The 20,793-nt window shown below is 35.1% G+C and overlaps 1 protein-coding gene across 2 annotated transcripts in view; it reads left to right on the top strand.

The window, feature by feature from the left end:
• Positions 1–20,157, top strand: part of AstCC (Allatostatin double C) — a 172,058-nt gene extending 151,901 nt beyond the window's left edge. For both annotated transcript variants that reach the window (XM_072527966.1, XM_072527967.1), the window contains exon 3: positions 18,617–20,157. In XM_072527966.1, coding sequence (XP_072384067.1) covers positions 18,617–18,703 — 87 coding nt within the window. In that variant the 3' untranslated portion in view covers positions 18,704–20,157. The remainder of the gene's footprint in view (positions 1–18,616) is intronic.
• The last annotated feature ends 636 nt before the right edge of the window (positions 20,158–20,793 follow it).

Here is a 20,793-nt window from a genome sequence, read left to right as displayed (position 1 = left end):
TTATAAGGCGAAGTAGATGTCATTTAGGTCCTCTAATTATATGGCCGAAGTATTCTGTTTTTCTCCTCTTTATGGTGTTTATGAGCAGACGTTCTGAATTGATCATTTGAAGAACATCTTCATTGGAAGTGTGCGAAACCCACGATATCTTTAGGATTCGTCTATAGCACCACAATTCGAATGCTTCTAACTTGTTTAGCATTGTGGTTTTTAACGTCCATGTCTCACAACCATACAATAGGATGGACCACACATAATTTCAGGATCTTCTTAAGAATATTCATCGACAGGTTTCTGTTGCATAAAACTGGTTTCCAGATCATAAAAGCCTTAAGTGATATTTCGATCCTGGTTATTATCTCTTTATGAGAGTCACAATTTACATTTAACCAGCTGCCAAGGTATTTGAAATGATTTACCCTTTCGATCTCCTCTCCATTAAGAGAAATCAGACCTTGATCTATATTGATCTTTCCAACTGCCATCCACTTTGTCTTTGAAATGTTGATTTTAAGGCCTCTCCGATAACTTACTTCACTGACTAGATTTAGTAATGTTTGGAGATCTTGTAAATTTTCTGCAAGAATGGCTGTATCGTCAGCGTATCTAATATTGTTGATTACTTCTCCACCTAGTCTTACTCCCTCTTGTCTGTCATCCAAAGCCTCCCCAAAGATTTCTTCCGAGTACAGATTAAAAAGTGTGGGTGACAAAACACAACCCTGCCGTACTCCACGTTTGATGGATATTTTTTCAGTCGGACTGTCTTCAATTTGGATAGAGGCTACTTGATTGTAATATAAGTATTTCAGCAGTCTTATATCATAGTGTTCAAGTCCTGCTGCCCGTAGGCAATCGAAAAGTGTATCGTGTTGTATTCTGTCGAACGCCTTCTCGAAGTCGATGAAACGAACATAAACATTCTTTCGGAATTCACAACTTTTTTGTAATAGAACGCGCATACAGAATAGTGCCTCTCTAGTTCCTAGACTGTTTCTAACTCCAAATTGCTTATTACCCATCCTACTTTCGCATAGAAGGAATACTCCGTTTTGTATAATACGTAAGAGTATCTTCAGTGTGTGACTCATCAAACTGATTAGTCTAAAATCGCTGCATTTGGTGGGCCTGCTTTTCTTTGGTACTGTTATAAACAGTGACTCTAACCAATCATCTGGTATTTTTCCTTCGTTGTAAATTTTGTTGAAGAAAGTGGTTAGGCAGGCAATGCTTTCCTTATCCAAAAGTTTAAGTAGCTCAGCAGGGATTTGATCTGGTCCAGGTGCTTTATTGTTTTTGGCTTGCTGTATTGCCTTCTTGACTTCCGAATTCAGTATATTGGGACCTCTGTCTAACTGGTTGTCACAGGCAGTATTTGGAGCATTTTCTCTAGAAGCACAGTCAAAAAGGTCAGTGATGTATCTCTCCCATTCTTTGCACTGTTGTTCGTAGTCACAAATTTTTCCGTCCGCGCTTTTAAGTAAGTGAGCATTTTTCTGTTTTCTAATTCCGGCAGTATATTTAAGTTCTTTGTGGAGGTTGAAACTGTCATGCTTTTTTTGGAGGTCTTCTATCTCTTTACATAAATTCTCAAGCCAGGATTCTTTGGCTTGCTTAATTTTCCTTTTTATCTCTTCTTCCTATGCCGTCCCCATTAACGGAGGTTGGCGACCACATATTTAAAGGCTTCTCTATCTTTTGCAACGTGGAATAATTCGTCTACAGTCATGTTTGTCCAGTCTCGAATATTTCGCAGCCATGACTTCCTCTTTCTACCTATTCCCTTTTTGCCATCGACTCTACCCTGCATGATGACCTGCAGAAGACTATATTTATTATTTCTTAGTATGTGTCCAAGGTATGCAGTCTTGCGTACTTTTATCGTTCTCAACAATTTTTTGTCTCGACCCATTCTTCTCAGCACTTCCTCATTGGTGACCCTGGCAGTCCATGGGATTCTCAACATTCTCCGGTATATCCAAAGTTCAAAGGCTTCAATCTTTTTAACTATTTGCGCTTTTAGTGTCCATGTTTCTACCCCGTACAATAGTTGCGACCAAACGTAACATTCAACAAACCTCAGTCTCAGCGCAATATTCAGATTTTTGTCACAGAACAATTGTTTGAATTTTAAGAACGCTGCCCTTGCCATTTCTATTCTTACCAGGATCTCTTGGTCTGGATCTAATTCTGTGTTGATGTAAGCTCCCAGATATTTATATTTTGTCACTCTCTCTATTTGCTGTCCACCAAGAGTTAGTTGTTCATTATTTATTGGACTCCTTGATACTATCATAAATTTGGTCTTATCTGTGTTGATGTCAAGTCCCATTTGAATGCATTCACTATTTATTGCATCTAGTAAAGTTTGTAGATCTTCTATACTCTCAGCCATAATTACCGTGTCATCTGCAAATCTCATGGTGTTTATGATTTCTCCACCAATTCTTATTCCCTCTTTTCTTTCCCATAAGGCTTTTCTGAATATGACCTGTGAGTACACGTTGAAAAGCGTCGGAGACAAGACGCATCCTTGCCTAACCCCTCTCGCAATCGGTATATTATTTGTTTCTATATCGTTCACCTTTACTACTGCTTTCTGGTTCCAGTATATAGCCTTAATAAACTCAATGTCTTTTTTGTCTAAATTGATGTTTTTTAGTTCATTTATTAACTTCATATGCTGCACTCGGTCAAAGGCCTTCCTAAAGTCTATGAAGCATACATATGCACTCTTGATATATTCCCGACATTTCTGCAAGAGTACCATTAACGCAAATAATGCCTCTCTTGTACCCATGCCTCCTCTGAAGCCAAACTGAGTTTCATCTATCTGCTCCTCACATTTCTTATAAATTCGGTTTTGAACAATTTTTAAGAGAATCTTTAAAGGGTGGCACATTAGGCTTATCAATCTATAGTCATTACATGATTTGGGATTGTTGTTTTTTGGTAGAGGTAAAAATATCGATTTAAGTCATTCTTCCGGGATGTTGCCCTCTACATATATGTGGTTGAGAATTCGGGTGAGTCTCTTTATATTACCGTCATCTAAGGCTTTTAACAGTTCAACTGGAATTTGATCAGAACCCGGTGCTTTTCCTTGTTTTGCATTCTGTAGGGCATTCTTTACTTCTGAGGGTAAAATTTGTAGGTATTGTTTTTCTTCACCTATATCTTGTTCATTTTCTCTCTCGTCATGGAAAAGATGGATTATATATTGTTCCCATACTTCCTTTATTTTGCTCTCTTCAGTAAGTATTTCTCCATTATTATCTCTTGTTATGAGTGTTCTTCTTTGTCTGGTGTTGCCTGTAAGTTCTTTCATTTTTTATGTAAGTTTGAGGTGTCATGTTTGTTGCTGAGTTCTTCCAATTCCTGGCATTCTTTGTTCATCCATTCCTCCTTAGCCTTTCTGATTTCATATTTGATTTTATTCTTGATGGTTTTATATTTATTTTCATCTTTATTTTTGTATTTTCTTTTTTCAGTTATTAGCTCAACTATTTCCGGTGTCATCCAGTCTTTTTTAGTTATTTTCTCTTCTTCGCCTAGGACCTCCTTTCCCGCTTTTAGTATGGCTTGTTTCATATCTGCCCATTCAACGCTTCCTTCAGTTAATTTATTTATCTCTGCGTTTAGTTGCTGTTGGCAGTTGTCGTCTTTTAGGTTTTTGATGTTAATTTTGGTGGTTTTAACTTTTTTCTCCGGTTTCCTGAGTTTAATGTTGACGTTTGCTAGTAATAGATTATGATCCGTATCTGCATCTGCGCTTGGATAGGTTTTTGCACTTTGTACTCCATTACGAAACCTGCGTAATGCGTTTCCTGCGTAATTCCTTTTAATGCGTTTATTGATTTCACGGTATTCGATAATATTTCTATTTTTGTGTTGCCGTCGAACTTCCATCAGGTCTAGAATTTCTTGTGTCATCCACTCATTTTTTGCCAACATGGTAGGTGTTTTCAAAGACTTTTGTCAGTTCTCTAAAATTGAGTTTTGAATAGTGATTCTTTATAGTGATTCGTCTCAAATACCTGGTCTATTAGGGACCGATTGAAGCCAACAGGGTGGATCAATTTTATGGTATGAAGCTTATGTCTCGATATGAACTACCATGAGTCTACTTCTGGCTAAAAACTAGATTCGGTGTATTAGATCGTTTATTTTTTGAAAGGTGGTGTACGAACCTTCCCAGTTTCGTTGAAGTTTCAAAAAAAGTCCTTTTTTACGTATAGCATTGTATAACCATACTTGGTCACCTCTTTTGGAGATCTTACCTGTAGCGTGCATGTCGATGCTGGCCTTATCTTTGTTACTTTGAAGCTTCAAACTTTTACAAGTAAACTCGTAGTCTTTTTCCAATTTTTCTCTAGAATTGTCGATGTATGTTAGGGATGAGAGTTCTTCTTCGCAGGGAGGCAATCTTACAAAAATAAGATCTTGAGGAAGCTTCATTTTTCTTCCGGTAATCATCGTGATGAAGAATAACCGGTTGATTCATGTTCGGAATTTCTATAGGCTAACAGAAATAGTGGAGTTAACGTATCCCAATCTTTCTTATTATCAGCGACAAATATTAAACGGTATTGACAAACAGTTCTATTATGTCTTTAGACCATTCTCTCTGATTGTGGATTAAGATGCGTAGTGCGAAATTTTCTAATACCCACGATTTTCATGACTTCTTGCTAAAAATTCTTTTGTAAATCTAAAAATTGCTTCTGATTAAAAATTTCATCCACGATAAAAATATTACTCTTAAGGAACTCTATGTATTGACGCGACTTTTGTTATGAATGCTTCTGCTACTGTAGTTGCTTCTTGATCAGAAAGGGGAGCAATTTCATTACATTTTGAAAATAATTCATTACGACAAACAAGTACTTGTTTAGTTTCTCTGTCCTCAGAAGTCGTTCAAAAGGCTCGCCGGAAAGATATTGTTTAACCACGATTTCTTGTTCTAGGGCCTTTTCTGCCATTACATAAATCGCATTTCTTACACCAATTTTCTACATCCCGGCGACAATTATCCAGTAAAATCTGTCTTGAACTATGACAAGTATTCTTTAAACTTCAAAATGTCCTTCCCAAAGGCTGCTATGAAGTTTTTGTAACACACTTTAATGTGTGATTTTGGCAGTTCTACTTGTTAAACTGTACTTATTTGATCAAAAATCTCCCACTTTCGTTATAATCGACCATTGACAAGATATAGAGATTCCCATTATGTCACCTCGGGGGGAACAATTAAGGGTCTAACCACCTTCTGATATCCCCAGGTGCTCAGTAGAGGGCTTCGAATATACTGTCGAGAGCTCCTCTACTTAAGTCCATTTTCGGGTTATGGACTTGGAAAATATTTATCTTCGGTGTCTTGCCTTGAAAAAGACAAGATATTTCTTACATGACAATTTCTTTGTCGAAATAAAAAACCAAGTTAAGTTGAAACAATTCTCAGCCACAGAGTATGGTAAATAAATACAGGAAGCAGAGCCCCGAGAGCACTAAGCTCTCGGAGAGCCCGTGAGGGACTGACTTGGCTGACCTGAAAATCGCCAATATTTATATGCGCTGTTCGAGAGATAAATAGGGATTTCCAGGTCAAGAGCCAATGGGAAAATTCGAGGCGGGGCGATGCGCATCGAAATGCGTACTAGTCCACAGACTATCGCATTCGATGACAATTAAGCCCAGTACGCCTTAATAGTATCACTATATGTGATTATTTCCTGCCAAGTAGATTTTACTTAATTTTGAGTACTCTTACGTCATTATCCTTATTTTGATTATTTTTAAAGTTTTCCAAGAAAGTCTTATCAATATCTTATTCCTGTATAACTGTGGTTACTTGTCTTTTACAGTGCTAACATTCACTGTCACACATCAAAGTTATACTGTTGGAGTATCTCTATTCACCGAGCAACTTGTCGTTCTGGCTTTTTAAAACTTATTAGCCACTGCAAAGCGCTATGGTCAGTTCTAATTATAGAATTCATGTTCTAAAGGAATATTTGAAAATATTCTAGGGCTTTTATAATAGCTAGGAGCTTATTTCTGGTAACGCACTAACTCTTTTCAGCCTTTAGTATTGTTTTACTAAAATATGCAATAACTTTGTCTTCGCCTTCCTGTTATTGTGATAATACGGCAGTAATATCATACTGAGATGCTTTACAATCAAACAGAAATTTGCCATCTTCTTATGGATACGCTAGGATAAGTGCTGTTGTAAGTCGTTTTAATAAATCTACGAAAACATCTTGACAATCCAGTGTCGTCAATACCAATGTTGTTTTCGGTTAGTCGATAGGGGCTTAGCATTATTAAGCGTTTGTGCCCTATGATTAAAAACTGGCAGGACTCTGGTCTATCTAGCCTTTCGGCTATACGACCGTTAACGAATCCACTGCCCCTACTAGTCCGACACCAAAATTAAAGTGCCACGCCACGTATACCAGAAACGTTTCGTGGGGCTTCACCTTCCCCGTAGTACCTGTGTTGCGATTACTGCACCTACCCGTTATTCCACCCACGGGCGGATAGGCGAAGCAGGCAGAGGAATTTCCACCTCGCACGTAGACAGATCACCGCCGAGGATCTCTCCTCTACCACTCTTGGATCTCTCGGTGGGTATGTGCCGGGGCACCCACACCACGTCTGACACAAGGCCAGTAAAGGTATGTACGGGCCCAGCTCGTTCAACCTCACCAGGCTCTTTTAAAATGAGAGTAGAGTGGTCCCACGAGAGTCTCGTCTCGGATACTAGGAGTGTATACCGGTGACCGTGTCGCCGAAGGGACCGTGTGCGTTTCTACAAACCCGACACCTCAAGCGACGGGTCTCCACCTCCCGATTCCTACCCATTAGTCGCCTTTTACGACAGGCAGGGCTTTGTGACTTCGGCCGTATTCTTATCTCCGCGAGCCGGACGGAAGTAGTAAATTCTGTTCATTTTTATTTAAAGTATAAGTGCAAATTTGGGGACATTTATTAGATACAGCTGGCGCCCTCCTCTTAGTTTGGACTTTAATTCCCTGGCTATTGTTTGGATATGTGTGGTCAGTTGTGGAAGACTGATTTCTAAAAGACCTATTATCATCATCAACCTGTTTGCGTCCACAGCTAAACATATGTCTCCCTCAGCTCTTTCTATCTGTCTATGTCGTGTTTGGCTTGCATCCAGGTATTGATAACACGCTTCAGGTCGTCAGTCCATCTAGTTCATGGGCTCCTCTGCTTCGTATTGCTTTTTGCCTTGGTATGCACTCTAAAATACGTTTTGTCCATCGGTTGTCTGATAATCTGGCGACGTGTCCTGCCCAATACCATTTTATTGATGCGATTATTTCGATAGCGTCTGTTGTTTTTGTTCTATGACGTGTATCTTCGTTTGCGATTCGGTCTCTCAGAGAGACACTCAACATCTAGCCATCTGCAATCTAGCCATCTGCATCTTTAAGATTTTGCAGGATGCTTAAAGTTTGGGTTAAAATAGGTTGTTGGTTGTCAGCGGTTGTGACTTCTTTAATTTCTGGAAATCTTATTTTTTTTAATTTTTGGACGAGATCTGGAAATGTTTTTCTCAGCTTCATACTCCTGGACAGTAAAATTTTAAGCATTTTAACATCATGTAGTCCATATATAAATGCCTGTATACCAATTTGTTCCAGAAAATCTTTAGGTATCTAAGGATACGCCAAATGTAACACTATTATAGTATCGGCTTTATATTCTTGCAGGCTTTCGTTATGCTTTTAATGTCGAACTTTTAGCTAAGTTTAAACAACCTGCTTTAGATGCTGTTGGCCATATCTAGTCTCAAAGCTTGAACGATAAAGGAATAACTGAAAAGAAATAGCAAGACGGTTGCTGCCTGCCCTTAAAGTAACACTACTATTTCTTTCTCAGTTCAGGCATTGCCTCTAGCTGCAGCTTCGAATTAAAACGATAAGTTTTATATAATGTCTGACCATCGAACGTGAGTGGTCTTAAGATTTTGCTATGTTAAATTGTGTATGGTTTAACTATAGAAGACGATGAAGCTGTTTGTTACTTGGATACAAACCTTGGATATAAACAAACTAAATTGCGTTGATAAATTTATTAAAGTACTAACTTCTGACCTACATATACGAAGGTGTAATGTATAAATTAAATTGTTAAATTATTATTTTATATATTATATTATTATTATTTTAAATAGTAATCTGCTTGCTTGTTAATTTTGAAGATTACCGGATCTCTTAATATTATTTGAGGTACTGTAAATTTTATGTACTTTGATTTCTTTTCTTTAATGACTAGGTTGCGTTTTCCTGCTGAGGTTTAAATAGACTGCATAATTATGTCCCTCAATACATCTGCAGATCTAGCCAGAATTGCAACATCATCCGCATAATCCAGTATCTGATAGCGCTTTGTTGTTAAGACACTGGTTTGTTTAAATTGCTATCTCTTATCACCCATTCTAGACACAGTTTAAAGAGGGTTGTAGACAGAGGGTATGCTTGCTTTAAACCTTGTTTGGTTTCGAAAATGTCTTTCAACAGTTTTCCGTTGTATTTAAATTTATGCTAACATTACTGATTGTCATTTTAAATAGTTTAATTAATTCGCTTGCTGTTTTTAAATTTTTTAATAGATTCAGTAATTTTTGTCGATTTACCGAATCTCATGCTTTTTTGAAATTTATGAAACAGCATTAGATAGGAATATTATATTCATAGCACATTTTCAAGTTTTGTCTTAATGTAAAATTATGATCCGTGACTGATCTGCTTTTTCAGAAGTCACATTGATACTCTCTTATTATTTGTTGGGTGTACGCTTCCAATTTGATTTGTATATCAAAATTTCCGTAACGATCTCATAACTTTTCAAATTTTAAGTTGAAAATGAACAAAATAGCAACAGAAAATCTCTTTTCGTTATTTAAGAGACAATGTGACTTTGGATCCAAACTACGAAAACGATAATGATAATGGTCGAAAAAATTTGTAACCTTACAGTTCCTAATAGTTGTAAATTTTCCAATATAAAAAGTGAAAAGTCTTGCCTCTTTTCTCTATCGTCTGAACAAGCTGACGAAGCTCTGAATAAATTGGATATTTTTATAAAGATTTACAAAAATATGTTGCCAGATAAATGGATGCAGTCAGATGTAGAAATTGGTAGTGCAACAAACGGTAATCTGTTTAAAGAATTTATTTCCAGTATAACTGATTTAACTGAAGACAAAAAACTATTTCTACGTCGAAAGCACATCACGAAATGACACTAACTAATTATCAACGGCAAGATGAGAACAGGGTTTATAGTGTTTTTGACAATTACTTATGAACATTTTAATCACGTTTTGAATATGTGCCAGTCTATCCTACGATTCTCCTAAGTACCTTTATTGTTAAAATGCATCCAACTGATTATTTATATAAGAAAACTGTCAAAATGACAATATATAAAAATTTTCGTTAAGATCTCATATATATATATATATATATATATATATATATATATATATATATATATAAATATATGTATATATATATATATATATATATATATATATATATATAATATATGAGATATTTATATGATATATATCTCATGGTACTACTTTATTATGTTAAAAAAAATTCAACCCTCACGTACAAGTTGTAGTCCATGTGACACACAACTTCTGTGAGAAACTGGGTTTATTTATATATTGTATAAAATTATTGTTATAGATAAACTCTATTATTATTATTATCCAGATTTAGCCATATGGCTTACATTCCCTCCAATGGAAAAACCACTCATCCCAGATACCTACAGTATCAAAAGGACTGAGCTCTGGTGGGATTCTTTCCATGTTATCGAGTCCTAGGTGACTTGGTACGTCGGTGTATCTCCCAAAAATTGTCACACGCATCTGGGCGTTGAAAGAAGCACAGCTTTCTGCATGATCTTATATAGAAGTTCATTTAGACCCAGCTTTTTTATGTTTTCTAGGATGTTCTTCGGAATGACTCCAGTGGTAGAAATAATAATAGGTATCGTCTGGGTACTTTCCATTCTCCATTGTCTCCTTATTTGTATTTCCAGATCTCTGTGCTTGGCGATCTTTTCGTTGTACTTAACACGCAGATTATTGTTGTTAGGTATCGCCACATCGATTAGTGTTGTTTGTCTCGTTAGTTTATTAACTAGCACGAGAACTGGCCAATTATGTACTACAGTTTGGTCTGTGAGCACAGTGCGATCCCAGTATACCTTGTAGTTGTCATTCTTAAGCATACGCTCAGGAACGTATTGATAATATGGGAGATGGTTTATTTATAAAAGTCCCAGTTTACAAGCTATCTCTTGATTTAGGATCTTCCCTACTGAGTCATGCCGTTCCTTATATTCAGTTGCAGCAAATGCCTGGCAGCCCCTGTAAGATGGATGCTTTCTTAGGCTTGACATCAATATCGGCATTTGTCGTTTTGGAGCCGAGGGTCTTTGACGATATATTTCAGGTAATTTTTGGTTGGTATAACCTGATCCTGAATGGCAAGTAATGAGCCTTCTATTTCAGGGAATATCTTTCCTAATGTCAACCAATAGTTCGACGCTATATTGTCGACATAGTCTTGACTGACTTCATTCGGATGTCGCCCGTGCAGAGGTTTACCCATCCAGATGCGCATTTTTTGTTCGTAGTAAGATGGTTTATGCGCATTTCTTGTTCCCTCAGTTTTATCGTTATTGTGTCATCTACTGCACAAATCGCGAGATGAAGAGTACATGTCTCCGTGTGCACCTGAAAACAAGTTTTTAAATTAGTAATCTCTTTTTCTAATTGGTCGCTCCTCGTCCTCGTCTTCCTAAATACCGCGGTAATGTCGTTATTTCTACTGCAGTTCGAGAATGGTGTTGTTGTGCCTTTGTAAGGTGTAGGTGTTTAATGCCTTAAACACATTTTTACCATTAAGATGTGAGCAAAGTAGCTGTTTTACCCTTCGTTTGAACTCTGATGTTAATTCGATTTTCATTCTTTATGGCCAATTTTCCGCGCTTGTTTTACTCCTAGATATTTATACATGTCATTTTCGCCCATAGCCCGGATGTTTTGGCAATTTTGTATATCGAATCCTCCGGCCTGAACCTTTCTCTTGACTATATTTAGTACACGACACTTTTCTAACCGAAAGTGCATACTGATATCATTTGAAGGAGTTTCTACAGTTTTTAGCATTTGGTCTAAGTGATTTCGAGTTAAAGCCATAGTTTCAAATCAGAAATGTACAACAGATAATTAAGCTTCGCCACTACAGTATTGTTGATTTTAATGCTAAAATCTGAGTCAGCGGAGTTTAATAGCTGGGATAGTGGATCCATCGTTAGACAGAACCACAATGGACTTAGCGAGTCTCCTTGGAATAGGCCGCGGTTAATTGCGATATTTTCCGTTTCGATATTGTTTTCACCAGGTATTTGAAGGTGAATTTTAGTCTTCCAATCTGTCATTATATGTCTTCAGAAGGTCACTATATTATCATCGACTTTATATATTCTTAATATATCTATCAGCCATTCATGCGGCACTGAGTCAAAGGCTTTTTTATAGTCAATAAAGGCAGTGAGGTTTCTTTTCTTGGTGTATGCCTGGTTAGAAATGATTGAGTCGATAATAAGTTGTTCTTTGCAAACCATTGAACGCTTAGCGCATCCTTTCGGTTGAGGTTCTATGATATTGTTTAGAGTGCAGTCTTGGTAGATACGCTGGGCTACACAGGATGTGAAGAATTAATACGGAGTTGGAAAAAGTAATTGGGCGGTACTTGACTGGATCTTGGGTATTATTTTGATGCTTCGGTATAAAATAAGTTGTTCCCTGAGTTAGGAAGATTAGAAATAACACGATTAATTAGTGTTGACAAGCACTCATGAGCACTCCAAAACTTACTAAGCCAGAAGTTTTGAACTCCAGAATTTCTTTGAGTTTATTGTGGCGTACTTTGTCAAAGGCCTTTTTAAAGTCTATAAAGCAGACGTGTACCTCTTGGTTAACATCTAGACATCTCTGTGTTAGGACGTTTAAGGCAAACAGAGCTTCTCTTGTACCTAATCCTTTTCTGAATCCCATCTGTGTATCGTTAATATCGATATCTAACTTTTGATAGATTCCGTTGTGGATGACTCTAAGAAATATTTTAAGCAGATGACTCATCAAGGAGATTGTTCGATGATCTGAACATTGCATTGCCTTAGTTTTCTTCGGTATGGTGACAAACGTAGACAGCAACCATTCTTGAGGTATTATACCAGTACTGTATATTGTATTGAATAGATGTAATATTATGGTTACGGATTTGTCATTGATAAGCTGCAACAGTTCTGTAGGAATTTCATCAGGTCCATTTGCTTTTCCATTTTTAGCCTTTCTTATTGCGTATTCTACTTCTTCTTTCAATATGTCTGGCCCAGTTGCATTGATTATCTGAGTTAAGTTGTTGCTATTATCTTCAAATAATCCATTCAGGTATTTCGTCCATCTTTTTATTTTATTCTGTAGATCTACAATAAGATTTCCATTTTTGTCTTTAAGTTTACCTATTTAGCATTTCTTTATGATTCCGCTTATCCTGAACGCATCGTTATTTGTCTCATAGGTTTCCATTTCTTCATACTGTTCTTTAATCCACGCTTCTTTGACTTCTTTTATTCTCTTTTTATGTGTTTGTTTATTTCTTTGTATTTGTTTAGGTAATTCTTCATCTTTCTTCTTTGTTTCATCAAGTCTAGTATATCTTGTGTCATCTACCCCTTATTCTTTGTTGTTGTTTTTGTAAGATGTTTCTTTCCTGCTGTTTGAATAGCTGTATTTATGTACTTTAATTTTTGGTTAACGTTATTTGTATCGTTAATTTGTTGTTGCACTGAACGGAGGTTTTCATTTATTTCTTCTCCTGTTTCTTGTGGTATGTTTTTGTTTCTAAGTTTATTTAAATCTAGTGCCTTTTTGTGTGGTCTTCTAATCTTTTTTGGTCTCGCCTCTATTACAGTAACTACCGGATTATATCTGAGCCTATATCAGCTCCTGGGTACGTCTTAATACATTTAACAGCATTACGATACCTTCTTGCTATAATAATGTAGTCTATTTGATTTCTCACTATTTTTTCTTTAGTATGTTGTGGAGATGCCCATGTATATAACCGTCGAGGAGGTAATTTGAAAAAGGTGTTTGTTATTGCGAAGTCTTCGCTTTGGCAAAATTGAATCAATCGATTTCCTCTGTTATTTCTGTTTCCAAGTCCATAGTTTCCTACTTGTTCTTCTCCTTAACTTGACCCACCTTGGCATTAATATCGCCCATTATAAGGTTAATGTGTTCCTTTTTTATTGTTTTCAGCATTTCTTCTAAATCGTTGTAGAATTGTTCTATTTCATTGTCATCTTTATCTGCTGTTGGTGCATAGACTTCAATAAGATTTATTAAGTTATGTCTTTCTTTAATCTGTATTAATATTAAGCGCTCTGAATAAGGATTACAGGTAATCAGAGAGTTTTTTCATTTCTTTGAAATAATGATTCCAAGTCCGTAACGATGGGTGTTGTTGTCGATTCCCGAGTAATAAAATACGCCATCATTTCGTGTTGAACATTTCCCAGATCCTGGCCATTGCGTATCGCTGATTCCTAAAACATCGATGTTTAGTCTATTCATTTCTTGTTCAACATTATCCAGTTTTCCTGCAGAGAACAAACTTTTAACATTCTACGTTGCAACTCTTAAAGTTGTTGGTTTCTGCGCTTTTGTACAAGGATTTCGCATTCTTACAACAAAGTGGGCCTTGTAGTCTTGTGTTTTTCTCACTCTGCCGAATCTTGGTATCCTATTCCCATGATCAGTAGAGTTTCCAGTATTTTTGGTGTGATAGATGAATAGACAATTAAGCTTTGCCCAAACAGTAGTGTTATTTTTGATGCTAAATAAAACCTGTGTTAGTTGAGTTCAGTAGCTGAGATAGGGGGTTCATCGCTAGACAAAACCACAGTGGGCTCAACGAGTCTTCTTGAAATAGGCCCCGGTTGATTACTATATTTTCAGTTTGGATATTGTTTTCACCAGGTATTTGGAGGTGAATTTTTGTTTTCCAATCTGACTTATTATTTAAAAAGGTCACTATGTTAACATCGACTTTATATATTTTTAAAATATCTATAAGCCATTCATGCGGCACTGAATCAAACGCTTTCTTGTAGTCGATGAAAGCAGTAAAGAGATTCGTTTTTTTTTGCTATATGCTTGGTTAGAAATGAGTCGATGATAAGTTGTTCTTTGCAGCCTATGGAACCCTTAGCGCACCCTTTCTGTTGAGGCTCTATGATACTGTTTAGAGCACGATGTTGGTATTTTGATATTTTGGTATTAAATAAGTTGTTCTCTGGATTAGGAAAGATGGCATTTCATGCGGATTAGAAATACTGTGAATAATTAATGCTGTTAAGCACTCATGAATACTCCAAAACTGTTCTTTATTGTTTTACATTTACATGTAAATATTTACCTGTACATAAATTACACTTGTATGCATAACATGTTGCATACCATTAAGACAGGTTTAAAAATTAAAAAGTAAAATCCCCCAACTTGGGCCTCTAGTATTTCTTAAAAAGAAATATAATATTAAGTACACCTAATTACTTTTTAATCACAGGGTTTTTACTTTTTGTTCTCTATGTGTCAGAGTTATAACACACCTAAAAGATGCCATAAACTAAGTTTTACTATCTTTACCTAAATTTTAAAAATTTTAGAATGTATTTTGTCCATTATTTTATATTTTATACATGTGTTATTAATGTTGAGTGTCAATGCTTTATAATCTCAACGTTAGTAAGTTGCACTGAAGAATTGTGATATTTTATAAATATTTACATTATTTTCTTATTACAGTGTCTTGAAAAAGGAATAAAACCATTCCCAAAGCTAGACAAAAAGTCAAAAGAGTGTTGCATTAACATCCCGGCCAATTTTCTGTTTCTAATAAACTGTGTTGTTTGTATATATATATATATATATATATATATATATATATATATATATATATATATATATATATATATATATATATATATATATATATATATATATATATATATATATATGTATAAACGCATGGTAACCAATTCTGGGGGTGTGCCAAGAAAATTAATATTGAAATAATCCAGAAATTTTATAATGTAGTACTGAGGAACGTTATGAATGCTTTTTAGTACGTGAGGAACAGCGACCTCCATAAGGACGTTAGTATGAAATGAGATAACAATAAATTATCAAAACGACGTCAGAAAGGCATGAAAAACTACTCCATAGCCATAAAAATGTTAAAGGAATCCAGCTCCTTGACAACACAAGGCTAATTAGAAGCCTGATGAATAAAAAGCACTTTGAATTAATTAGTATATTATATTCAATTGATCTGCTATTCCGGAATCCAAATTCTTGGGGTACTAGCTGTTTTGCAGGTGTAGCTTTAAAATAGTCACATACAAAACATTCAAATATCTTTGGTATTACACTAATTATACTAATTAGCCTGTAATTATTTACCACTGAATTATCTCCCGCTCTAAAAATAGGTGGTAAAAAACTATTTTTTTAGCATTCTGGAAATTTACCCTGATTTAAGGATAGGTTTAAAATGTGAAAAAGAGGTCTGGATAATATAAAACAACATTTATTAAGAAAGCTAGGAGGTAATACATCAGGACCAGGACCCTTATTCACATCCAGTTCTGATAATTTTAAATAAATATCAGATATAGTTATGTTGAAACCAGTCAAATTAGTAAGACCAAGGGAAGGTGAATCGCTGTTTATGTCACATATTTGAGTGGAATAGACTGTAGAAAAATATTCTGCAAAAAGATTTACAATCTCTGGTCCGTGACTGGATTCAACACCACCATAACTCAACACAGCGGGCAAGGAAGGCTTTCCCCTATGTAAATTCACAAACGACCAAAATCAGGTCCTTCAACTCTGGAGAGAACCAAGAAGGGAATCTACGTTTTGAATACCTTTTTAGAAAGATAAATAATTCTATAGTTAAGTAAACCATATCATAAAAAATATTCACAATTTGATTCAGTGGTTTTCCTAAAAATAAATTATCCCAACAGAACTGTGATAAAGAATCAGTTATTTCGACATAGTCAGCCGACTAAAGTCCCTATAGAAACCATCACTAACCAAACCACACTTATTGGGGCACCTTTTGGCCATCTTAATCTTAAATTCCAGGGTTGGGTGGTGCATACCCTCCCTCAAAAGAGCTTCATCTGCTCTGGACACAGTTACATCAGCATCATTAACCAGCACCAAATCGAAAATATTATTAGTGGAATTCACTATATTGTTGAACTGAAACAAAGACACAACCTGCAGGGCTTCAACTTCAGATGATCTGGCAGCTGGTAGTGGAATTTTTGTAGAACACATGTCATTTGAAAACCATTCACAGTTTGGTAAATTAAAGTCAGCAGCCAGATAATAGTGTGCAGATGGATAAACTTCAGCTATTTGTTCAAAGGTTTCACAAAATAGTTTTTGGATTGTCTGGTTAACTGTTAAAGATCTACTGCTAAAGCTCTTATGCACTGCAATAAGGACTCCACTACCTCTTGGGAATGAACTTGTTTCCCTGGAGTGATCACTGATCAGTTCTACATATGTTGAGATTAAACAACTGCAGCTCTTAATTGGCATAGTAACACGTCAACCAAGTCTCGTTGAATATAATAATGCTATAATGAGAATAGGATACATTCATAAATAAACTAAACTAAAATAAACTAAAACTGGAACTAAGAGTTAGGTTGGCGAGGTGCTATGTTTTTTCGACCTTATTTTATGGAATGGAATCTTGGACCTTGAATGCGACATCAATGAAAAAACTGGAATCATTTGAGCTGTGGATGTACAGAAAAATTCTGAAAATATCATGGACAGAACACGTCACAAACAAAGAGGTTCTGAGAAGGATGAACAAATAAATGGAAATTTTAAATTCAATAAAAACAAAAAAATTGGAATATCTCGGACATATTACACGTGGAGAGAAATACACCTTGCTCCAACTTATCATGCAGGGAAAGATCCAAGGAAAGAGAAGCATAGGGAGGCGTAGAATGTCATGGCTGCGCAACCTGAGAGAGTGGTACGGATGTACATCAAATGAACTTTTCAGAGCAGCCGTCTCAAAAGTTCGAATAGCTATGATGATTGCCGACCTCCGCCGCGGAGATGGCACTTGAAGAAGAAGATAAATAAACTATCATTTTGTACATTTTGTACAAGTGTTCATTTTAAAAATAAACTCACACTCCAGATGAAGACTGTGTTAGTTTTTTGTCATTATTCTAGGAGTGCCATTTAAGTACTTGATAAATAAATTTTGTTCACCTTGTTTCTCTCTTTTCTTAAGTTCACTCTTGATAGATAGTGTTTAATGCAGTTCTCTGGTGTGGGGTGAGATTTGAATCGATAAAAATCTTTAATGACCTGTCAATATTTCTTCTATTTCTGAGTATTGACAGATAGTTCTAATGGTTACGAAGGACAATTCTGTATGAACCGTATCCATTTTTGTTCTTTTTTCCAATTCGTGCAGCCTCAACAATATCAATGACTGAGTTCATTAATCCAGATAAGAGGGATCTGGCTTTGTTTAAATCGTCATCCTCATCATACTCAGGCATATTAAAAATCATAATGTTGTTGGATCTTTTCTGTCTTTCGATCATTTCGCCAATCACTGATTGGTCTGTTGTGTTTTTTTGCATGAGACCAGTTGTTTGAGTCATTCTTATATCTTTTAGACTGCAAATTTCAAATCGAATTTCAGATTTAAGTTCATTGTAGCTTACCTGAAAAGAACAATTCAAAGAGTCCAGCTCACTTCGAAGGGACTTTATTTTTTCTATCATGTCCATGGCCTGCTTAGTAGTATCCTTTATGCATTCAACTTCGCTCTTCATAACATTTACTCGTGCTGAGAGCCCAATCAAATTTTTAATTTTGGGAGTACAATCCTTGCAAATATATGGTATTATTCTACTTGGCATCACTTGTTCTGATTTCTGTAGCAGTTACATTGGAACAATTTTTACACAATACCAACTTGCAATAATCACAAGAAAAACCAAAGACATCGATGTAAGACTTTGATTTCTTAAAAATACATGATTTATTGCATTTATCACATGTGCCTGACACTATAAGTTATAATTTTAAGACTGCACAAAAACAAGAAATAATGTAATCACATAATTGACTTCAATTGTATGGATAGAAAACGACAAGGAACCAATTAAGGCTGTTTACAAAATAAAATGAGCCTTTTAAATTAATTAAAACTAAAACTTTTTACACAACATACAAAACAAAAACATAAAAAAACAAAAACATAAACAAACAATTAACATAACCTTCATGAATTTTTTATTCATGAATTTAACCTATTATGATTGAAGTTATTTAGACGTAATGGTTTAACAGAGAAATCTACAGTGACTGACGTTTCTTATATTTTTACTTGTTTTATTTACATATATAACTAACATAGTTCTTTTTTAGATGGAAAGAAGAGGACAAGGTGGTATTGGTTCACAAAAAGCGAGAAGTTATTGGAGATGCTATTTTAATGCTGTAACATGTTTTTAAATCTTCTTATTTAAATAGAGGTTAGCGTGAATGTGTTAGTGGACTACCTTTACGAGTTATTTATACTTCAACCCAACATAAATATATCGCTTCATGCGAAAAGTGCAGGTGGTGTAAACTTGAGGTTTGAATTTTCAGTTTAATTAATGGCCGGTTTCACATTATTGAGTTACCGTCTGGTTAGTAAATATACAGTGGCAACCAGCCTTACGGCAAACAGGTGGTCCATTTTAGTTTATGTTTTGGAATAAATAATTTTGATTTTGTTTACTAAAATCTAATTTTAGTTAAATATTTTGCTCTATACACCTATTAAATACATTTAATAGCCTGTTTAGTGTTTTATTATTGTATGTTGTTGGTTCTGAGGTTTATTGGACAATTGATTTTTAATTTGTTTTATTTAAGCTAACTTATTTATTGGTTTCGAAGGCTATCATCAGGCTATACGTTTTTTGATATTATTAATCCAAATAATTGGCCAAATATTATAGTTTTACTATTCTCTTTTCCCATATTTATTGCAGGTCTCTTTTTTATTGGTAAGTATGGTATATTTTTTTTTGTATTCTTCGCATCACCACAACATTTGTGATTCTCGATATTTTCAGTATTGTGCAATACATTTACATCTCTGCCACTATTTTCTTAAAATGGATCGTCTTTTAACATTTCTAATTTCATTTCATAGTAAAAAAGCGACAGAATATTATATCTCACAAGAAAAATGTTAATTTAACATTTAAATATTTTTTGCTTAATATTCCTTTTATTATGTGACTAGTCATTTCTATCCTGTCATATCTATCTAAATTTTATGTTTACATAGCTATCTTGGTTAGCACTTATGAGAGTTACTAAAATCGCCAAAGGCGAAAATGCCACCGAACCTCTAAAAATTACACGAATAATCTGAATTTTGCTGAGAATGTCAATTTTTGGGATCCCAAAAAGATGCAAAAAGTTTACTACTACTTCTTTCGGGATTTTTCCTGAAACACCTACTGGAAGGGAACAAGGGAAAACATTTCTTGAACAAGAATCTGTACGCCGTACAAAAAATGTTTTAAATAAAAATGTAGCTGAGATAAATTCAAACAAAAATACTTGTTCACTTTTTGTGTAAAATGAACCGTTCTCTCCGAAACAGCGCTTGAAGCGAACGGCGGTTTTAAATGTTAGTTACTTCGAAAAATTCGATACTTTTTGATCGATGTATCCTATTGACAAAACTCGAAATGCGTTTGAAAGGTGAAAAGTGCAGCTTGTGTATGCAGTTTTTATATTTTGCCAAAAATAAGGTCAGTTTTTATAAGGGTGTTAAATAAGTGCATATTGCTTGATTGTTGTCATTTTTTACGATTCTCATGAGATCAATAAAACTTATCACTTTCATTGCCTGATCACTGCGGAATTTCCATTGTTAGAGCCAAATCATTGAAACCGGAAACAAATGTGTGGCGTTGAAATTATGCCTAAAAAACGCTGAAAACGATTAAAAACGATCTAAAACATTAAAAACTGCTTTTTTTCGACGATACTAGTACATTTTTCATAAATACTCGGCTTCAGCTGCAAATTCCACCCATTACCGTATTTGTGGCGGTATTTCCCGTCACGTGCGATCGTTTGTAATGTAAAAGTTTCAAAAATCGAAATTTCATTTTATTGATGTCATGAAATTAATTAAAAATGACAAAAATCGTACTAATTTTATTTATTTAACACCTTTATAAAAAATGGTTTCATTTGCGAAAGATATCAAATTTTATTTAAAACTGATCTCACGCGCGTAAGTAATATTTAACATCACCGGTCGCTTTAAGCGTTTTTTTTGAGAGAACAATCTAAATTTTAAAACTACACACACAAACAGAATTTAAATAGTATTTATCCCTGTGTTATAATTTTCTTCATTTCAATTCCTGTAGCTGTTTTCTGTTGTCTGTTGAGTAAAGTAATGCTATAATACCTAGTTTTAAGTAGGCTTCAGAAACCGAATTGAGCATTACAGATACCCATTTCTATAAATTGTGTGAATTCTTATATGAATCACTTTTAAGAATATCTAACGTATTAAAAGTATTGTC

Source organism: Diabrotica undecimpunctata, chromosome 4 (assembly GCF_040954645.1).
Source record: "Diabrotica undecimpunctata isolate CICGRU chromosome 4, icDiaUnde3, whole genome shotgun sequence".
Taxonomy (NCBI): Eukaryota; Metazoa; Arthropoda; class Insecta; order Coleoptera; family Chrysomelidae; genus Diabrotica; species Diabrotica undecimpunctata.
Note: the sequence above shows the minus strand (reverse complement) of the source record. Positions and strands in the feature narration are given on the sequence as shown.